The sequence below is a fragment of the Leptopilina heterotoma genome, unplaced genomic scaffold, assembly GCF_015476425.1.
Source record: "Leptopilina heterotoma isolate Lh14 unplaced genomic scaffold, ASM1547642v1 Lhet_228, whole genome shotgun sequence".
In the NCBI taxonomy this organism is placed as follows: domain Eukaryota; kingdom Metazoa; phylum Arthropoda; class Insecta; order Hymenoptera; family Figitidae; genus Leptopilina; species Leptopilina heterotoma.
In genome coordinates, this window is record NW_025110946.1 from 887,343 (window position 1) to 905,747 (window position 18,405).

General features: G+C 30.8%; 1 protein-coding gene across 2 annotated transcripts in view; it reads right to left on the minus strand.

The window, feature by feature from the left end:
• The window catches only part of LOC122502335 (protein bfr2), a 64,132-nt gene that overhangs the window by 12,725 nt on the left and 33,002 nt on the right, over nt 1–18,405 (minus strand). For both annotated transcript variants that reach the window (XM_043612325.1, XM_043612326.1), the window contains exons 4-6: nt 11,542–11,864; nt 11,185–11,460; nt 10,822–11,115 (exon numbers count right to left, since the gene is read on the minus strand). In XM_043612325.1, coding sequence (XP_043468260.1) covers nt 10,822–11,115; nt 11,185–11,460; nt 11,542–11,864 — 893 coding nt within the window. The remainder of the gene's footprint in view (nt 1–10,821; nt 11,116–11,184; nt 11,461–11,541; nt 11,865–18,405) is intronic.

Consider the following 18,405-nt stretch of genomic DNA (forward strand, 5'->3'; position numbering starts at 1 on the left):
TTTTCTAAACTTTTCAATAAATCAATTTGAAATTTTTCAGAAAACATCTTTATACATTGAAGAACAAATGTCTCACTGGAAGTTCTTTTAATTCGAAACTTCCCCACTGACTTTTTGTCGGCGAAGGTAAGAAAATGTGATTGCTGGTAGATCATTAATAATAATTAAATATTATTAAACAATTAATAATTTTTAAGTTTTTTGATATGTTATCGTCTTCTATAGACCCTAACGAGTTTGTATATCAAATACCGATTAATTTTATCAATATTTGTCTTAACTACGATGCCCAGTAAAAAAAAACTAATTCAAACGGATTGAAATGAATTAAGATTTTTGGTAGAAAGCGGGAATCATTCAAGCTCTTTGTATATTCGATTGAATTCAATTCAATTTGCCTGAAGTTGTGCAAACGAATTCGCATTCGTAAGAAATGACCAAGGCATGCATTGAATTCGTGCTGACGAATTAAAAAAAATTAAAGGCCCCAAAACTTGTCCATTGAATTAGTATGAATAGAAGGTTTGGAAGTTCAATACAGTTTGACGAATTCAGGAAAATTGCAACATAGCTCCAATTCGTATTTGTCACAAAGCGGGATTCACTGAAACTCTTTGTGAATTCTTTTTAATTTATTTCAATTAGTTATTGTTTACTGGGTGATTTGTGTTTTAAAATTGAATGAAAAATAAAAATAAAATTTTTTTAGTTTTTTGCACTTACTATTTAAACTAATTGTCCTATAAAAAAAATTCAAAGGAAAAAAAGATGCGCCTCTTTATTTTCTATAATGTAGCACTTTTTAAAATTTCAAATTTCAAACTTTAATTTTATTGGCATTTGGAACTCTTGACTGACAATACAGCGTGCAGCGGAGCGTCACATCGAGTTCTTCTTCCCATCCGCTCAATTGAATTGAAGGACTACATAAAATAAGGTGACGAACGCGTGGTGGAAAGGGATGATATCAAGGATTGTCACTGCTACCCGACTGGTAGTATCCCTTCCAAGCCTCGCGTTCGTCCCCTTATTTTATGTAGCCCTTCAATTACAGTGATGAAAGTAATTTTGTGCAACACCTGTAAGGAAAGTAATACTTTGCATGCCTGTAAAGTAGGCGCAAAACAGTACTTTGCTGCACTAGTGCGGCAAAGTTCTTAAACTTTTGGATTTTTTTTGGTGATATACATAGGTATTTGTTTTCTATTTGTAGAATACCTGTTTTTTACAGTAATATACGCGTAGAAAACCACGTATATTACGTGCGGTAATATACGTTCCAAACCCTGCTAAACAGTACGTATGTTGGCGTCAACTAGCGTTTCCAAACAGCTTTTTTTATCAAAACCAAAAGGTGTTGCACAATATACTATTAAATAAGTTACAGTAACAATATATTCTTATAATATAAAATAATGATTTTATCACTGGGCCATTTTTAAGACGCTTTCACAGCTCTGGATGCATGCATCAATATCTTCATGTTTTATAATAACTTTTTAGAAGTTGTCTAATTTGAAAAAAAAGGTTTGATTGTAAAATTTTTAAAAATATTAATTGGAATTATTTAATTTTGTAAAATATAAATGTACTTTTAAAAACCTAGATAAAAACCTAATTAAAAACCTAATTCCGTTTTTTAACGTGGAAAAGTCAGGGAATTTGAAATGAGCAAAAGCGTGGCAACCCTGATTAAGAGATAACTTGAGAGTATGACATTGTCAATTGTTAAAAAAAAATATCGGCAATACTCAGAACCTCTTGAGCTGAGGTTAAAATATTGCCGTGTTACTTAATTTAAAATCTTTAAATAAAGATGAAAAATCAACTATTTACATTTACCCCAAATGACCCTATTAGTTTTATTATTTTTCCACCAATAATTGAAATTATAATCAATTCGAACCTTATTTAATGTTAAAATTAATTTTATTTATTTGTTTTAAATTTTTATTTTATTTAAATTAAAAAAAATTTAATTTATTGAAACTAAAAAAAATTTAATTTATCGAAACTAAAAAAAAAGCCCGGGCACTTCGCAGTTTGCCCAGGCTGTTTTGGGCAAAGTCCGAAATGCTAATTTATTTCGGGCTTTGACACAGTTCGTGCCGGGCAAACTGCGAAGTGCCCAAGCAGCCGCGTGCAATGTCACCAAAATCGTTTCTTATTAATAAAAAATTTTTATTTTTATTAAAATGCAGTTTTTAATTGTTTAAAATGTTGGAAATGTAATTCTTTAAGCATCCATTAAATTAAATTTAAAATTTATTAATTATCTTTTTCATATAAAATACGAAATCATGATATTATAGGCTTGTTTGTATTCCTTCCTTTGTATTTAGCATCTATTTGATTGCTGTGTATTGTTTTTGAAATATAAAGGAAAACGTCATCTTTTTGTCTATCCAATTTATGAATAAAATTGATTTGATTTTCGATACTTATTTTGAATTATCGTCAGTATAATTATTGACGAGACAAGCGAAGGTGCTTAAAATAAAACTAATATTATAATCATAAGTGACACACACTGTAAAAAAAATGAGTTAAATTTTAACTCCCCCGGGGAGTCTATAAAAGTCGCACCCATTGGGGAGTTAAATAAAGAGAGTTAAAATTTAACACCCAAATGCTAACTCCCCATGGAAAAAATAACTCGCGCGGGTGTTGAATGAAGGGAGTTAGAAATTAACTCTCTTTTGGAGTTGATTTTTAACTCGAAAAATTTCACTCCCAACTCCCGAGTCCGTTAACTCCCTAAATTTTTTACAGTGCAGCAGTAATTAATAGTGAGGCCGTTGATAATTTAAATGAAAAAGAGAAAATGAAAGAAAACTTTTATGAAAGTATAGTGGATGAGTGCAAGAACATTAACTCTTTTCTTATTGACTCGGTGGAAAAATACAATGATTTAATAATGAAAGTGGAAGAAGCCAAAAGAAAAACGAAAAAATCATCTCTTGATTATAGACGCCTAAACCGTTTCGAAGTGTTATGCATCGGAGGATGTAAAAAATTAATTAAGCCAGTGATTGATGAATCAGCGGACATTAAATATTATGTGACGAAGTGTAAACTGTTTAATGTTATGTACGATGCGCATGAGGCATTATTTCCCAAACGTCCCAGCCCAAATTTGAAAGTCTTGGGATTGGCTTGGAATTTGGGAAATTGTTGTCCTATATTAAAGTAATAAATTTGTAAAATATTAGCTCTTTAAACAAAAAATTGTAGAAAATAGTGGGGGTTAAACTTTTGACATTTTAAGTAACACTGCCATTTTCAAAACAATATAACTTTTATAAAAATTTATGGATTTTAATGTTTCAGTAATGAATTTAAAGCATTTTTCGTCTACTTTCTAAAAATTTTACAAAAAGATTTTTAAAAAAAATTTTAACCCCATTTTTTTAAAAAATAAAGTTTATTTTTTAATTTTGACCCTAATGGGTATTTTAAAAAAATTTTTTAAAATTTTTATTGGAAAGCTGACACTTTTCCCGAAAAAATCATATAAGTTTCATATTGGGATGACCAGAACTTTAGAAGAAAATTGAAAACAAAGTAAGCGGTGCGCCCGGGTTCTGTACGTTACGCCGGCGCTGCGACGTTGAGCGACATAAATATCACTGTTTTATCTTCATTCTTTTCAATAAAATAAAGAAAGAAGTTTTATAAGGAACAATTATTATTATAGATTAAAATGAGTAATTTTGGAAAAAATATTGATGTTTCATAAATTCCTATTTAATATTTAAATGTTTCTTTGGTTTTAAATCTTTCCGCGTTTATTAGTTTCTCGAGTTCTCCCTAGATGGCTGCGGCTTTTTCTGAAACTCGAAAGTGACATTGATATCTGTAGGTATATAAGAGGCAGACTGTATTCAAAATTTTTTTTCGCAAAATATATTTTGTGAATATTCTTCTTCAAGGCAAGGTAAGTCTCTCGAAAAATAATTTTTATTCAGTTTTGCTTTTCAGTTCCCGTTGTATTTTCAATCGTAATTTGCTTATAAATTAAATTCAAGTCATAATGGCAGAAGAAACAAATTTCTCGAAACTTCATGTTTGGCGAAATGTATGTATAAATCCTCTTGGAAAAACGAATCACAAATCAAATGATCTACGTCTTGTTTCGAAGATAATTCGAGAACAATTTCCGAATATACCAGAATGTTCGAAAATTTGTTCACTTTGTAGAAAAGAGCTATCTAAATTAAAAAATGTCCATTCTTCTCAAGGTGAATTAAACGCGTCTTTGCCTAAAATTGATTCTTTTGATCCTGTTTCTTTGGATGAAACTATTTCTCCTAATATCGATTCTTCTGGTACTGAAACTGAGAAATGTGATAATGATGATGAGGATAAGGATGCTAATTTTGTTTAAAGTATGTTCCCTTCAAAAACAAAATGTGATGACTCGAATCATAAGGCTGGTGTTGATGTATTAGAAAAAATTATTGCAAAATTTAAATCGACGTCTAATAAAGCCGAAAAAATTCAGCTTCTTACACTTGCACCTAGTTGCTGGGGCAGAGAGAAAATTATGTCAATGTTTGGTGCATCTGAACGCAGCGTCAGAGTGGCAAAAAAGCTAGTTTCAGAACAGGGGATTTTAGCACTTCCCACCCCAAAGAAAGGAAGACCGTTAAGTCTTACCATCGAAAATCTGGTAAAAGAATTTTATAATCAAGATGATAATAGTCGCATTTTACCAGGGATGAAAGATTTTGTATCTGTTCGAAAAAGTGATGGAAGTGGGGAGCATGTACAAAAAAGACTAATCTTATGTAACCTGAAAGAATTGTACTCTCTTTTTAAATTAGAAAATAAAGAAACTGAAATAAGCTTTTCGAAATTTGCCCAATTGAGACCAGCACATTGCGTTTTAGCAGGAAGCAGCGGAACTCATACAGTATGTGTCTGCGTATATCACGAAAATATGCGATTAATGATAGATAGCATCGACCTCAAAAATTTAGGAAACAGATCAGAAATTACTTTGGAAAACTACTATGATTGTATCAAACTTGTGATTTGTCTCAATCCAATAAGTGATTGTTATCTAGGAAGTTGCAAAGTCTGTCCTGGTGATGTTAATGTTAAAAATAATTTAATTAAATATTTTGAAGAAAATGAAATCGAGGAGATGAAATTTGAATCTTGGACCCAAACAGATAGATGTTGTTTAAACACCATCGTAATGAGTACAGACGATTTTATTGCTCAATTTTGTCAGAAACTAATTAAATTGAAATCACATCATTTTATTGCTAAGGAGCAATCATCATTTTTGAAAGATCTGAAAAGTTCTCTTCAAAATGATGAATTTATAATTTCATGTGATTTCGCTGAAAATTATGAGTTTGTCCTACAAAATTCTGCTCAGTCCTTCCATTGGAATAACGACCAAGCCACTATATTTACAGTGGTTGTTTATTATAAACAATGTGAAGAACTGAAGCACAAAAGTATAGCAATAATATCTGATAATCTCAATCACGATTCTGTTGCCGTTTACCAATATCAAAAAATTATAATCGACTATTTGAAAAACAATTTTAAGCCTAAGAAGTTGTACTATAGTACAGACGGTGCTGGTCAACATTTTAAAAATAAAAAAAATTTCGAGAATCTTTTAAATCACCAGGCAGATTTTGGAATATTAGCTGAATGGCATTTCCATGCTACGGCTCATGGGAAGGGAGCCTGTGATGGAATTGGGGCAAACATAAAAAGAAATGCTGCACGTTATAGTCTCCAATGCTCTGTAGAAAATAGAATTTTAACAGCAAAAGCTCTCTTTGATTGGACTCAAAATTATTGTAAAGAAACACTAACTTTCTACAGTAGCAAAGACGATTATATTCAGACAGCTCAAACATTAAAGAAAAGATTTGATGATGCCCAAACCGTACCTGGTACACTGCAATACCACGCGTTCATACCTACGAACAATAATACAATGGAATTAAAAGAATATTCGTCCTCTACTAAATGTGACTATTTCACTAAGAAAACTAAAAAAAGTACTCCAAAAGTACCACAACAAAAAAAATCCAACAAAAAATGCAACAAGAAATCTAAAAAATAATCAAGTTGTTCGCAAATTAGATTTCGTAACAAATTCTATAAATTAATAAAAAATAAATAATTGAATCGTACGACTATTTAACATTAAATTAAAAAAATTATTCGTTTAAAAATATTCAATTTCTATTTAACTTAAATCTTAAATTTTTTTCAAAATTAATTATTTTAATTGATGATTATTGTTGTTTATAAAATTTCAATAATTCTTTTTCAAAATTACTCATTTTAATTTATAATAATAATTGTAACTTATAAAAGTTTAAACATTTTTCTTCAAAATTATATATTTCAATGTTTTTCTGTAAAAGTAATGCAGGCATTATTTTAATGGCAGTCTCAACCCTGTTTAACCACTTCACTGGCGGGGCGTTCCAAATGGCGTTCCACGCGCCGAGGCCCAGACTGGCAAAAACACCGAAATGGCGTTCCTAATAAAACTTTATTTTTAAAGAGTGTACACTACTTTTAACTTATACAAAGCAATATTTCTATAGTTTAGACATCAGGGAACAAGATTATCACAATGAAAATTTCAGTTTTTGGGATTTTCAATGTTTTTTCATACGTTGAAATAGTCCATTTTTACCACTTTTCACCAAATGGCGTTCCACTTTTTTTTAATTTTTACACAGTAAAACTAATATTTTTTATTTAAAAAATATATTTACATACAAAACATTATAATATAATAATGTAATAAGTAAAAAATAAATATAAATAATTAATAAATAAAATTTAATAATTATTAATAATAACAAAAGTGGAACGCCATTTGTTAAAAAGTGTTAAAAATCGACTATTTCAACGTTCGAAGAAACATTGAAAATCTCAAAAACTGAAATTTTCATTGTGATAATCTTGTTCCCTGATGTCTAAACTATAGAAATATTGCTTTGTAGTAGTAAAAAGTAGTGTACACTCTTTAAAAATAAAGTTTTATTACACGGAGAGAAGAGTTGCAGTAAATGTGACAGAACGCGTTTAGTAAATCATTTAGTGCACCGGTTAGTGGCGCCAACTGTATGTTTAGTATAATACACTACGACACCTCTCTGTTTAGTAGAATATACTGTTTGCTCAGTGTATCTTACTATCTTACTAAACAGTGCAGTAGATGGCACTGTCTGTACCGTCAGTCCAAACCTAACGATTCTGTTTAGTAGATTTAACTGCCATGTCAGTAGAATCTACTACGCCCTTCTCTCCGTGTAGGAACGCCATTTCGGTGTTTTTGCCAGTCTGGGCCTCGGCGCGTGGAACGCCATTTGGAACGCCCCGCCAGTGAAGTGGTTAAATGCAGAGAGCTATTATTGAAAAAAATGAAGATAAAACAGTGATATTTATGTCGCTCAACGTCGCACTTCCCAGCGCCGGCGTAACGTACAGAACCCGGGCGCACCGCTTACTTTGTTTTCAATTTTCTTCTAAAGTTCTGGTCATCCCACTATGAAACTTATATGATTTTTTCGGGAAAAATGTCAGCTTTCCAATAAAAATTTTAAAAAAAATTTTAAAAATACCCATTAGGGTCAAAATTAAAAAATAAACTTTATTTTTTAAAAAAATGGGGTTAAAATTTTTTTTAAAAATCTTTTTGTAAAATTTTTAGAAAGTAGACGAAAAATGCTTTAAATTCATTACTGAAACATTAAAATCCATAAATTTTTATAAAAGTTATATGGTTTTGAAAATGGCAGTGTTACTTAAAATGTCAAAAGTTTAACCCCCACTATTTTCTACAATTTTTTGTTTAAAGAGCTAATATTTTACAAATTTATTACTTTAATATAGGACAACAATTTCCCAAAATACCAAGCCAATCCCAAGACTTTCAAATTTGGGCTCGCATATAAATTGTGGTCATGGTGGTCGTAATAGAATATAGAATGGAAAAAGCACTATCAGCAACGTACGCAAATATTTGCAGAAAAATTGAGTACCTGCATGCAACAACTCGCCGAGCGCTCGGACGCTCTCTCTAATACCAGTCGGGTGGCAGTGAGTGGCGCAGAGACGCTCACTGCTCCCCGACTGTTACTAGCACTTGCGTCCGAGCGCTCGGCGAGTTGTTGCATGCAGGTACTCAATTATAGTTAAATTTATTAATCTTTGTGTGGTTTGTGAAAAAAAGAAAAATCACCCTAAAAAAGGACTCGTCGTTAAACCATTATTATTTAAAGAAATAAATCTTAGAGCACAAGTAGATCTCATTGACATGCAAACTTGTAAAGATGGGGACTACAAGTTAATTCTCAATTACCAGGATCATTTGTCAAAATTTCTCATTCTTCGTCCCTTAAAAACAAAAACTGCCGAGGAAGTTGCGCATTGCTTGTTAGACATATTTTGCACTTTGGGAACACCGTCAGTTTTACAATCTGAAGGAGAGCACACATCGGCATCTAATCTATTCCAGACTCCATGAAGTTTATCTTGCGAACAGAAGAAGATTTGCAAAATATTTTAGAAAATAATAATAACATCGAAGAGAACTTGAAGGCCGTAAGAGAAGTAAATGTGGATGATTTGACACTTCCGGAAATTCACATATGTCCTATTTGCGAAAAAGAAACTACAGGTGCACATAAATGTAGACTGTGCGATAGATATGTGCATACTATTTGTGGAGTTAGTTCACCTAAAGATGAAGGATTCGGGTCTCAGATTTTGTGTATTCTTTGCTCTAATAAAATTAATATGTCCAAGAATAAAAACAAGGCAATAGAAGGGCTTTCAATACAGGCTGATGAAATGAAGGAAGCTTCCAATAAAAAGTTTTGCAGCATTGAAGTTGGAACTTCAGTAAGAATACCAATTCCTTCCGTCGACAAGGGCAAAGGTGATTTGCGAAATTTAATTGGAATTGTAATGGAGGTAACGACAGACGGTTTATATAAAATAAAAATAGGCACTCGCCACGGCATAATTCGTTCCTTGTATTCCCGAAATCAATTTTCTCCGTGTGAAGAAAAATTTTTAAAATTGACAGAAATCCCACAAAAAATGGTTTCAGTTCGACATTTTAATGGTGAGGAGTCACAATTTGGGCTACAAGGATTTGTTAAATGCAATTACACAAAAAAATATATCAGTATGGCTTGCAAGTGTAAAAAAAATAATGTTACTGTGTGCAATTCCAAATGCCATAATTCCAATCCTTGTGCATATATATATATATATATATATATATATATATATATATATATATATATATATATATATATATTAATAAATAAAAAATATAATTATTATTGATAATAAAATATTTGTGTTAATTAATTTTGGCATATTTTTTTTTAATATTTCTGTTGAGTGACACATGCACATATTCTCATTTTTCTATTTGCCGGGTGCTACTTAGGCAATTTCCTTAACGCCTAGTCAATAAGCTAAATGACTAATTGATTTCAGGCAAATAGAAAAATAACCATTTTTCACGATTTATTTATCTACTTGCCGGCATTTAGCCCAATGCCTAGGCATTAAGCTAAATGCCGGATTTTTCTATCTGCCTGCGACATATATGCGACATATATGGGCAATTCCACATGAGATTTAAGTCGACCTCTTAAAATCGTCCAAAAATATTTTTTTTCTATTCTATATCGAAAAAAACAGATACGTATTTTTTTATTTATGTTTAATTGTCCAAATGTTCGAGTTATGAATTTTCGAAAATTTTGACTTTTAATTGTAGACCTATATTCAGTAGCTTATAAGTCCGAAAATATTGAGTTTAGGAAAAAGTTGATAAAGAATGAAAGTTTTAGTTTTCTTTCGACTTTTAAGAAATGTAAACAAAAAATTTTTTAAAAAATTTTTTAATAAACAAATTAATTTTTTTTAACTTTGGGCCGGATTTTTTTTTATTTTTTTGTACCTTATAATATAGAGAAGATTTTCCAAAAAGTCCCGAAATGGGCCTGATGTGTTAAATGAGTTTTAAAATATTTTCAAAAATTACTTGCAAGCATCACAGTGGGATTTTTTTTACATTTAACTCTTTAAAACTGTTTACAGCGTAGGCCCTTTTATTTAAAACAAAAAACACTCAAATATATTAAAAATTATACGCTGTAGGCAGTTTTAGAAAGTTAATTGTAAAAAACTCCCACTGTGATGCTTGCAAGTGATTTTTGAAAATATTTTAAAACTCATTTAACACATCAGGCCCATTTCGGGACTTTTTGGAAAATCTTCTCTATATTATAAGGTACAAGAAAATAAAAAAAAAATAAAAAAAAAATCCGGCCCAAAGTTAAAAAAAATTAATTTGTTTATAAAAAAAATTGTTTTTTAATAAAAAATTTTTAAAAAAATTTTGTGTTTATATTTCTTAAAAGTCGAAAGAAAACTAAAACTTTCATTCTTTGACAACTTTTTCCTAAACTCAATATTTTCGGACTTATATAAGCTACTGAATATAGGTCTACAATTAAAAGTCCAAAATTTCGAAAATTCATAACTCGAGAATTTGGACAATTAAACATAAATAAAAAAATACATATCTGTTTTTTTCGATACAGAATAGAAAAAAAATATTTTTGGCCGATTTTAAGAGGTCGACTTAAATCTCACGTGGAATTGCCCATATATATGTATAAAAAATGTTTGAAGAATATAAAACATTAAAGAAAGAAGATGTTTAATAAAAATTGACAAAATACTTTTTTAATTTTTTTCCTTTTCCGTGGTAAGATGAAATAGAAATTTTTCTCAGTGGTATACCTGTTTTGGTTGTAAAACGCGAATAGAGTGCAAAGTAGCTGCTCCACCATTAAGAACACGAAGACTCAATCGTCCCGACATCTCGGCAGTTGTCGCTGTGGCACTTCTCAGTTCTTTCTTTGCTGATCTGCCAAATTCTTTTTCAACTTTTAACATAAGTGGTCCTAAGCTAAATTTCGTTTTAATCGTTGTATGATCACTCATCATATTTACAGAAACATCTCCAGATCTTTGAAGTGAAGCCAATCCATAAAGAGTAGCTTTTGCTCTCGTTTTGCTCTTCTTTGGTTTAATCTAAGGGAGTAGAAAAAAGGAATTTTAAATTGTGTATACGAAAAGTGTAAAAAATGAGAAATTACTAACTTTATTGTTGGATGATGATGAAGGAGGAGAAGAAGAAGTTGGGGCAGGTTTAGTAGAGGGGGGAAGTTTCGTTTTTGTTTTTGTCTTATTTTTGGGCTTCGTTTTTTTCTTGTTGCTGGAAATTGGAGACGGGGCTCGACGACCCGTTTCCGACTGAACAGTGACAACTTGAATCAATTCCTTGTTATCTTCAAGAATTGAAGGTGTAATTGTCTGCATAATGGGAGTTGTACTGACAATCCAAGAAGTGGAATCCTTCAAATATTCATCAATTTTCTGCAGAATAAATTCATTCATATTTTTATTAAATAAAAACTAAGTTAACTAAAAAATAAGTTATCTATAAATTTTATAAACCTTTGCAACTGTGGAAAGTCGTAGTGAACTTGCATTTTTCAATGCAACAGAATTGAGTTCAGAAATGGTTGTTGCAGATGCTGTAGCACTTTTTCTCTTTCCTTTTTTATTTGATTTTCTTTTGGAATTTTTATTCTTCTTTGACTTTATTTTATTTGTCTTTGAACTTGAATTAGGATTACTTAATTTCACAGTAACTGGATCGTAATTGGTGCTTAAAATTTTGTTAATCCTTCCCAAAATGTTGTCCACGAATCGATTATATTTTGTCACATAAATACTGGTCACATCACTTTTAGGCCGACTGTGTGTCTTCAACATTCCTATAAGAAAATAGTTATTTATGACTTTACATTATTATTTATGTAGACTGAGAAAAAAAACTATTGGTTCAATAGCACCAATGTTATTGAATTCAATTTTTTTGAAGCAATAATTTCTGTATTTAATTAAGTAAATATGGGACATTCTTTGCCAAGCGGGCCACCCTATCTCTCCATTTTTGTTTTCATTAAAAAAAATTCAAAACCTTTTGGAACAATTAGCTTAAAATGTCTATTTTTGTATACCGTTGGGCGATTTTAAAAATCCAAGATGGCGGCTGAGATATGGAGCTTACAGTCGAAAAAATACAAGAATTGCTTACATTAAAAGCTTATAATTAGATAATGAAGAAAAATAGACATATTTTAAGCTAATTGTTCCAAAAGGTTTTGAATTTTTTTAAAGAAAACAAAAATGGAGAGATAGGGTAGCCCGCTTGGCAAAGAATGTCCCAAATACATTTAAGTACTAAAAAATATCTTTTGTGCTTTGTAAAACATGTGACATCAAGCCCTGAGCACAACTGAGTCGGGTGCGGGAGACGACTTCGGGATATGGGCTTCCTAACCTCAAAATGTATGTAAATCTTACATATTCCGAAACCGTCTCCCGAACCCAACTCAATTGTGCTTAGGCCTTCACAAATGCGTGATACCCCCCACCCCCCATGTCACATTTTCCTGGACCCCCATACAGTGGTCTGAAACACTGCCCAGACAGCACGTAAGCTTGCAGCAAGCTTGAGGCAAGCTTGCCGTGCAAGATTGCCAATATTGACGTGCAAGTTTGCAGCAAGCTTGACACAAGCTTAAAATGTCCCACTCATAGCAAGCTTCATGTGCAAGTTTGCTGTAATATTGCACTAAAGGTTGCCGCAAACTTGATGTAATCTTATATGGAAATTGTTTATTATATAAAATTAATAATTTATTATTAGCAACAAATTTATATTTAATATTTTTAATTTTTATTAAACATTAAAAAATTATATCAACGTTATAATAATAATGTTATTAATTTTCCCAAAGAATTGGAGTTGGGAACTATTATCCCCATGATCAGTGGATAATAATTAAAAATTGTCAACGTCGTAGCAGACGTTAACTATACACATTATCATTTAAGATAATATGGTGAAAAGTCTGTTCAGCGGACCAATACTTATACTCTGCGCGAGACAAGTCGTGCGCGAGAGAGGTATTTCTCGCCATCTAGCAAGGAATTGGAAAACTAATAGAAGTTTCTCTTATAATTCTTTAACTCCTTACTAGATGGCGAGCAATACCTCTCTCGCGCACGACTTATCTCGCGCAGAGTATAAGTATCAGTCCGCTGAACAGACTTTTCAGCATATTATCTTAAATGATAATGTGTATAGTTAACGTCTGCTACGACGTTGACAATTTTTAATTATTATCCACTGATCATGGATAATAGTTCCCAACTCCAATTCTTTGAGGAAATTAATAACATTATTATTATAACGATGTTATAATTTTTTAATGTTTAATAAAAATTAAAAATATTAAATATAAATTTGTTGCTAATAATAAATTATTAATTTTATATAATAAACAATTTCCATATAAGATTACATCAAGTTTGCGGCAACCTTTAGTGCAATATTGCTGCAAGCTTTTAGTGCAATATTGCAGCAAACTTGCACATGAAGCTTGCTATGAGTGGGACATTTTAAGCTTGTGGCAAGCTTGCTGCAAACTTGCACGTCAATATTGGCAATCTTGCACGGCAAGCTTGCCTCAAGCTTGCTGCAAGCTTACGTGCTGTCTGGGTGATATAGCGCTGGACAAAACTGTTTCCTCCAAATTGCTTCGATGAACTTTTATGAAACTTGTTCTCAGGGATTTCTGATTACGAATCTGAGGTCAGTTTTAAAAAATTCAAAATGGCGAATCCAATATGGCAGACAGAAAGTTTGAAAAATTAATGGATTTTAATGAAACACGGTATTGAAATGTTTTTTGGGTTGCTAATTACGAATCTAAAGTCAGTTTTCAAAAATTCAAAATAGTGGATCTAATATGGGCGACAGTAATATAAAAAAATAATTGGATTTTAACATAACATGGTATTCAAAGGTTTCAGACCACTGTGCACCACCCCCCTTAGAGCGTGACGTAATATGTGGATGGCCCCTTATTCCCTTATTCCTATGAGGCCATTCAAGTATTACGTAAGCATATTTTTAAAGTCCCCCCTCCCCTATGTAAGATGTTTTGCATGGATTAGCGTCATTTTTTTTCTAATGAATGTGAGCTATAGCCAGCCCCCTTTCCCTTCAAGCTGAGTCTCCAATAGGTGCCAATATGCATGTGCAAGTGCCAGTGCCAAACCCATTTAAAATGTATTGGGGATTGGCACTGGCACTGGCACTTGCACCTACATTGGCACCTATTGGAAACTCAGCTTAAAATGTATTGGGGATTGGCACTGGCACTTGCACCTACATTGGCACCTATTGGAGACTCAGCTTAACTAAACGTATACCTCTTTCGTCATAATTCTATTTTTTCTCCCATTTCTATTATATCTGACAATTTCATTGGGCGAAGTAAAAAGCGGAACATTGACACATGTTTTGAAAAAGCAAAGCGTTGACAGTTGACACACATGGAATCCAGTCGAATCTTTCTGAAGCATTTAAGTTAAAAGTATATCCCAGTAAAAAAAAAAGTATTCAGAATAGAGAAAAAGTATTGGTGGAGACGTTCGGTGAATGCGTTTTCGCGACAAAACCGTATTGGTGGGTTACGGTGAATACATTTTGCTTACCGTGAATACTTTTTTTTTTAAACTTTCGATTTAAAGATTCCTAAGCAAAGTTGAGAATATTTATTAAGAGCGTAAGTGACCTGAAGTATAAAAATGACTATTGCGAGAAGGAAATAAGAAATTTTGAGAAAAAACGAAAAATTAAATGTGACAAACAGATTGTCAAATGTTGATCAAGTACCATATGCTTTTCTGTGCCTACAACGTATGATGATTAAAAGGAACTTTGACGTTACCGGCGGAACTTAATGTTTCACATACATTTACTTGGATTTCTCAAGTTTCTGTCGGTATCGTCAATGTTCCTTTTCATCATCATACGTTGTAGGTTTGTCACATTTAATTTTTCGTTTTTTCTCAAAATTTCTTATTTCCTTCTCGCAATCGTCATTTTTATACTTCAGGTCACTTACGCTCTTAATAAATATTCTCAACTTTGCTTAGGAATCTTTAAATCGAGAGTTTAAAAAAAAGTATTCACGGTAAGCAAAATGTATTCACCGTAACCCACCAATACGGTTTTGTCGCGAAAACGCATTCACCGAACGTCTCCACCAATACTTTTTCTCTTTTCTGAATACTTTTTTTTTACTGGGATATTGTTTAAAACGCTATAAAAATATTAGTGAAATTAAAAAGGAAATTTAATATAGAATAAAAATAATTTTTTTCAATTCTAGGTGGAAATATTTTTACTTATAATAATACTCGCACATATGAACAAAAAAATTTGTTTATGTAAATTATGTTAAAGAAATATAATTTTAAAACATAAGTAAACAAAAGTTGTAAATTCATCAGATGTTCATTACACGAACATTTTGTGTTTCGTCTTTACGATCAACAAAAAAATCTATAACAATTTTTATTAAAAAAGTCAATTTTTCACCTTCAATTGTGATTAATTCTATTAATTTTAAATACAACATATATTTTATAAACTACGCCAATCTATTCGCTTTCTTGCGAAGAATAAGATTTTATATTCTTCTGCATTTAAATTAAATAAATTTTTAACAAAAATGCGAATTTTTTTGCTTTAATTTTGATTAATTCTATAAATTCAAATTCAAGATATATACTTTATATTATATTCATCCATCGACTCGTGTTGATATAAGGAATAACAATTTTGATTAATATATTAGTTAAAAAAAATTTATCCGGAATTTTTAAAAATCTTTGGGTTGGTCGATTCTTCTATGTGCATAAAAAATTTGTCATCATCTATACAGCTATAAACCGTGAAATTGACATTTTTTATTTTTTAAACATAATTTTTAATAGTATATAAAAGATAACAATTATCATGTTTTGTTGTAAACTTAACCTCAACTTCAAACTACTATATACATATATGACGTACGATACTATGGTGGGGAGAGATTTAACCGAGGTTTAAGAGTTAAACCCCCAACTTTGACCGATTAATTTTAACCAAGGTTTAACCATTTTGACCCGAGTTTAAAAATTTGTGGAACGCATAATTTTCACTAAACCGAGTTTACCGTCTTAAACTCTCCCAGATAACAAAATGCGCGTTGTGTGCTACTAATATCATCTGCACGCGTGCCGATTTATCCGCACTATGCGCGTTCACTGGACCACTCAGATGAGTCATCATATGCGATCCATAACTGTCGCATATTGTGATGGGCACATGCGTGACGGTATAATGCGAATAAATTATATTTATACTTCAGCCTTATTTGAATTAAATAAAAAGAAAAGATTATTGACATTAGTAATTTTTTTTAAATTAAAATGTTATTTATAAAAACGATTTTAATTTAATATTTCAGTACAATTTTGGAATTGAAATTGTTAAAAACTTCCAAATTCTTTTTTTGAGGTTATATCTAATACAACAAAAATATATATGTACTTTAAGGACGCTGAACGGTGGGAAATATTTAAAAGTACGCATAGGCGTAGCGAGCGATTTCTCCTCAACTTCCACTCTTTTCCCCTCTTTTCGTCCCTCTTGGTGAAATTTTTTGACTTTGATAATTAATTAAAAAAAATCCAGATTGAAAATGAAAAAAAGGGCGATTTAGGGAAAAATAATATTTAATAGAGAATATTCAACAAGTTTTCTTATGACGATTAGATGTTTCTATGGGCGTGAATATCAATCCGCGTTTTCCAAAACATAGCAAACTGACAGCTCAATATGGGAGGTTAGCCATGGCCGACTATATCAGGTTGCACCGTTTGCGTAGTACAGTAGAAATGAACGTGAGGAACAAAAATATTAAATGTCAATTATACTCTCATTGTTTACTATTACATTTATTATTTGTTTATTTATTTATTATTGTTATTATATCTATTATTATTTATTATTTTACTTACTTTTTTAAAATATTATTATGGAAAAGTATTAAAACAATAAAGGAAAATTTTTTATGAAAAAATTATTAAACAAATAAAATTTCTAAACAAAAAAAAGTAAATAATAAAAAATTATGAAATGTATAATTTTAAAAATTTTTTATTGTTATTTTTATTATTGATATTTTTAAGTATATGAAAAATCTAATTTAAATATTCCACAAAATTAGTTTTAAAGTAATTTTTATAAGGAATTCAACGGTCATAAAATAAAAGCGGACAGAAAATATTTTGACCCTTTTTCAATTATCATTTTTCTTAAAAATTGGTGGATTTCGAAACACACGCGTAATTTGGTAGAAAATATGTTTTTAAATCCATAAAAAAAAATTCCAAATGAAATCGATGATTTTCATAATTACCTATAGAAGTATTGTTTTGAAAAAAATCTTTTTTTTTAAACTGAAAATTCTAAAAATAACATTGTTATTCAATTTTTCTATATGGAAAATTATTTGTTTACTTATTTAATTTCTGATCAAAATTTAATCTTAATTTTTCTGTATTTCTATTTTTCATCAATAAAAATTATGATATGAAATTATTTAGAAAAATAAATGTCAAAAAATGCCCTTTTTTAGTAAAAAAAAAAAGCTGCAATGTATTGAAAAAAGACGAAAATGTAATAATCTACTTCAAAAATTGTTAGAAAAAAATTGCAAACATCAACGTCGTTTTCTCAAGACAAAAATGGTTTTCATAATTGGAAATAAATTCTGAGTACCTCCGTGTTTCAGAAAAAGGACTTTTTTCATAAAAAAAGATCCAATTTTATGACAAAAATTATGTTTAATAATATTTTCATAAAAAATTTACATTACTTTGTTTTATACTTTTACATTATAATATTTCTAAAAAGTAAGAATAATAATAAATAATAATAGATAAATAAACAAATAAATATAATTATTTATATAATATTAAATAATAAAAGTAATGACTTATTATTTTTGTTGATCATCTACGTCCCTACATTCCCAGGAGGAAAAGTCGGACGAATGTCGGATTACACAACCGCCTGGGATCCGCGCCCGTACGGACCGCCAGCACCGATGGTCTGTACCGATTCGGATCCTAAAATGCAACCGGCGCGGAACAGATTAGGCTCCGACTTTTGGATCCGCCTTTCTACTTTCGTCAGTACTGGCGCGGTACTGGATTTGTTCCGCCTGCAGATTTCATTCTTCTACGGGCGTCGGAAGAATGACGGATGTTAGGTCTGTACTGGCTCGGTGCTGGGGCGGATCCGACTGCGGATCTCGTCATTTATTGTTATAGTTTACATTATCAGTATAATCATAAATTTATTTTATTATTATAATTAATTATTACAATAACTAATTGCATTTATTA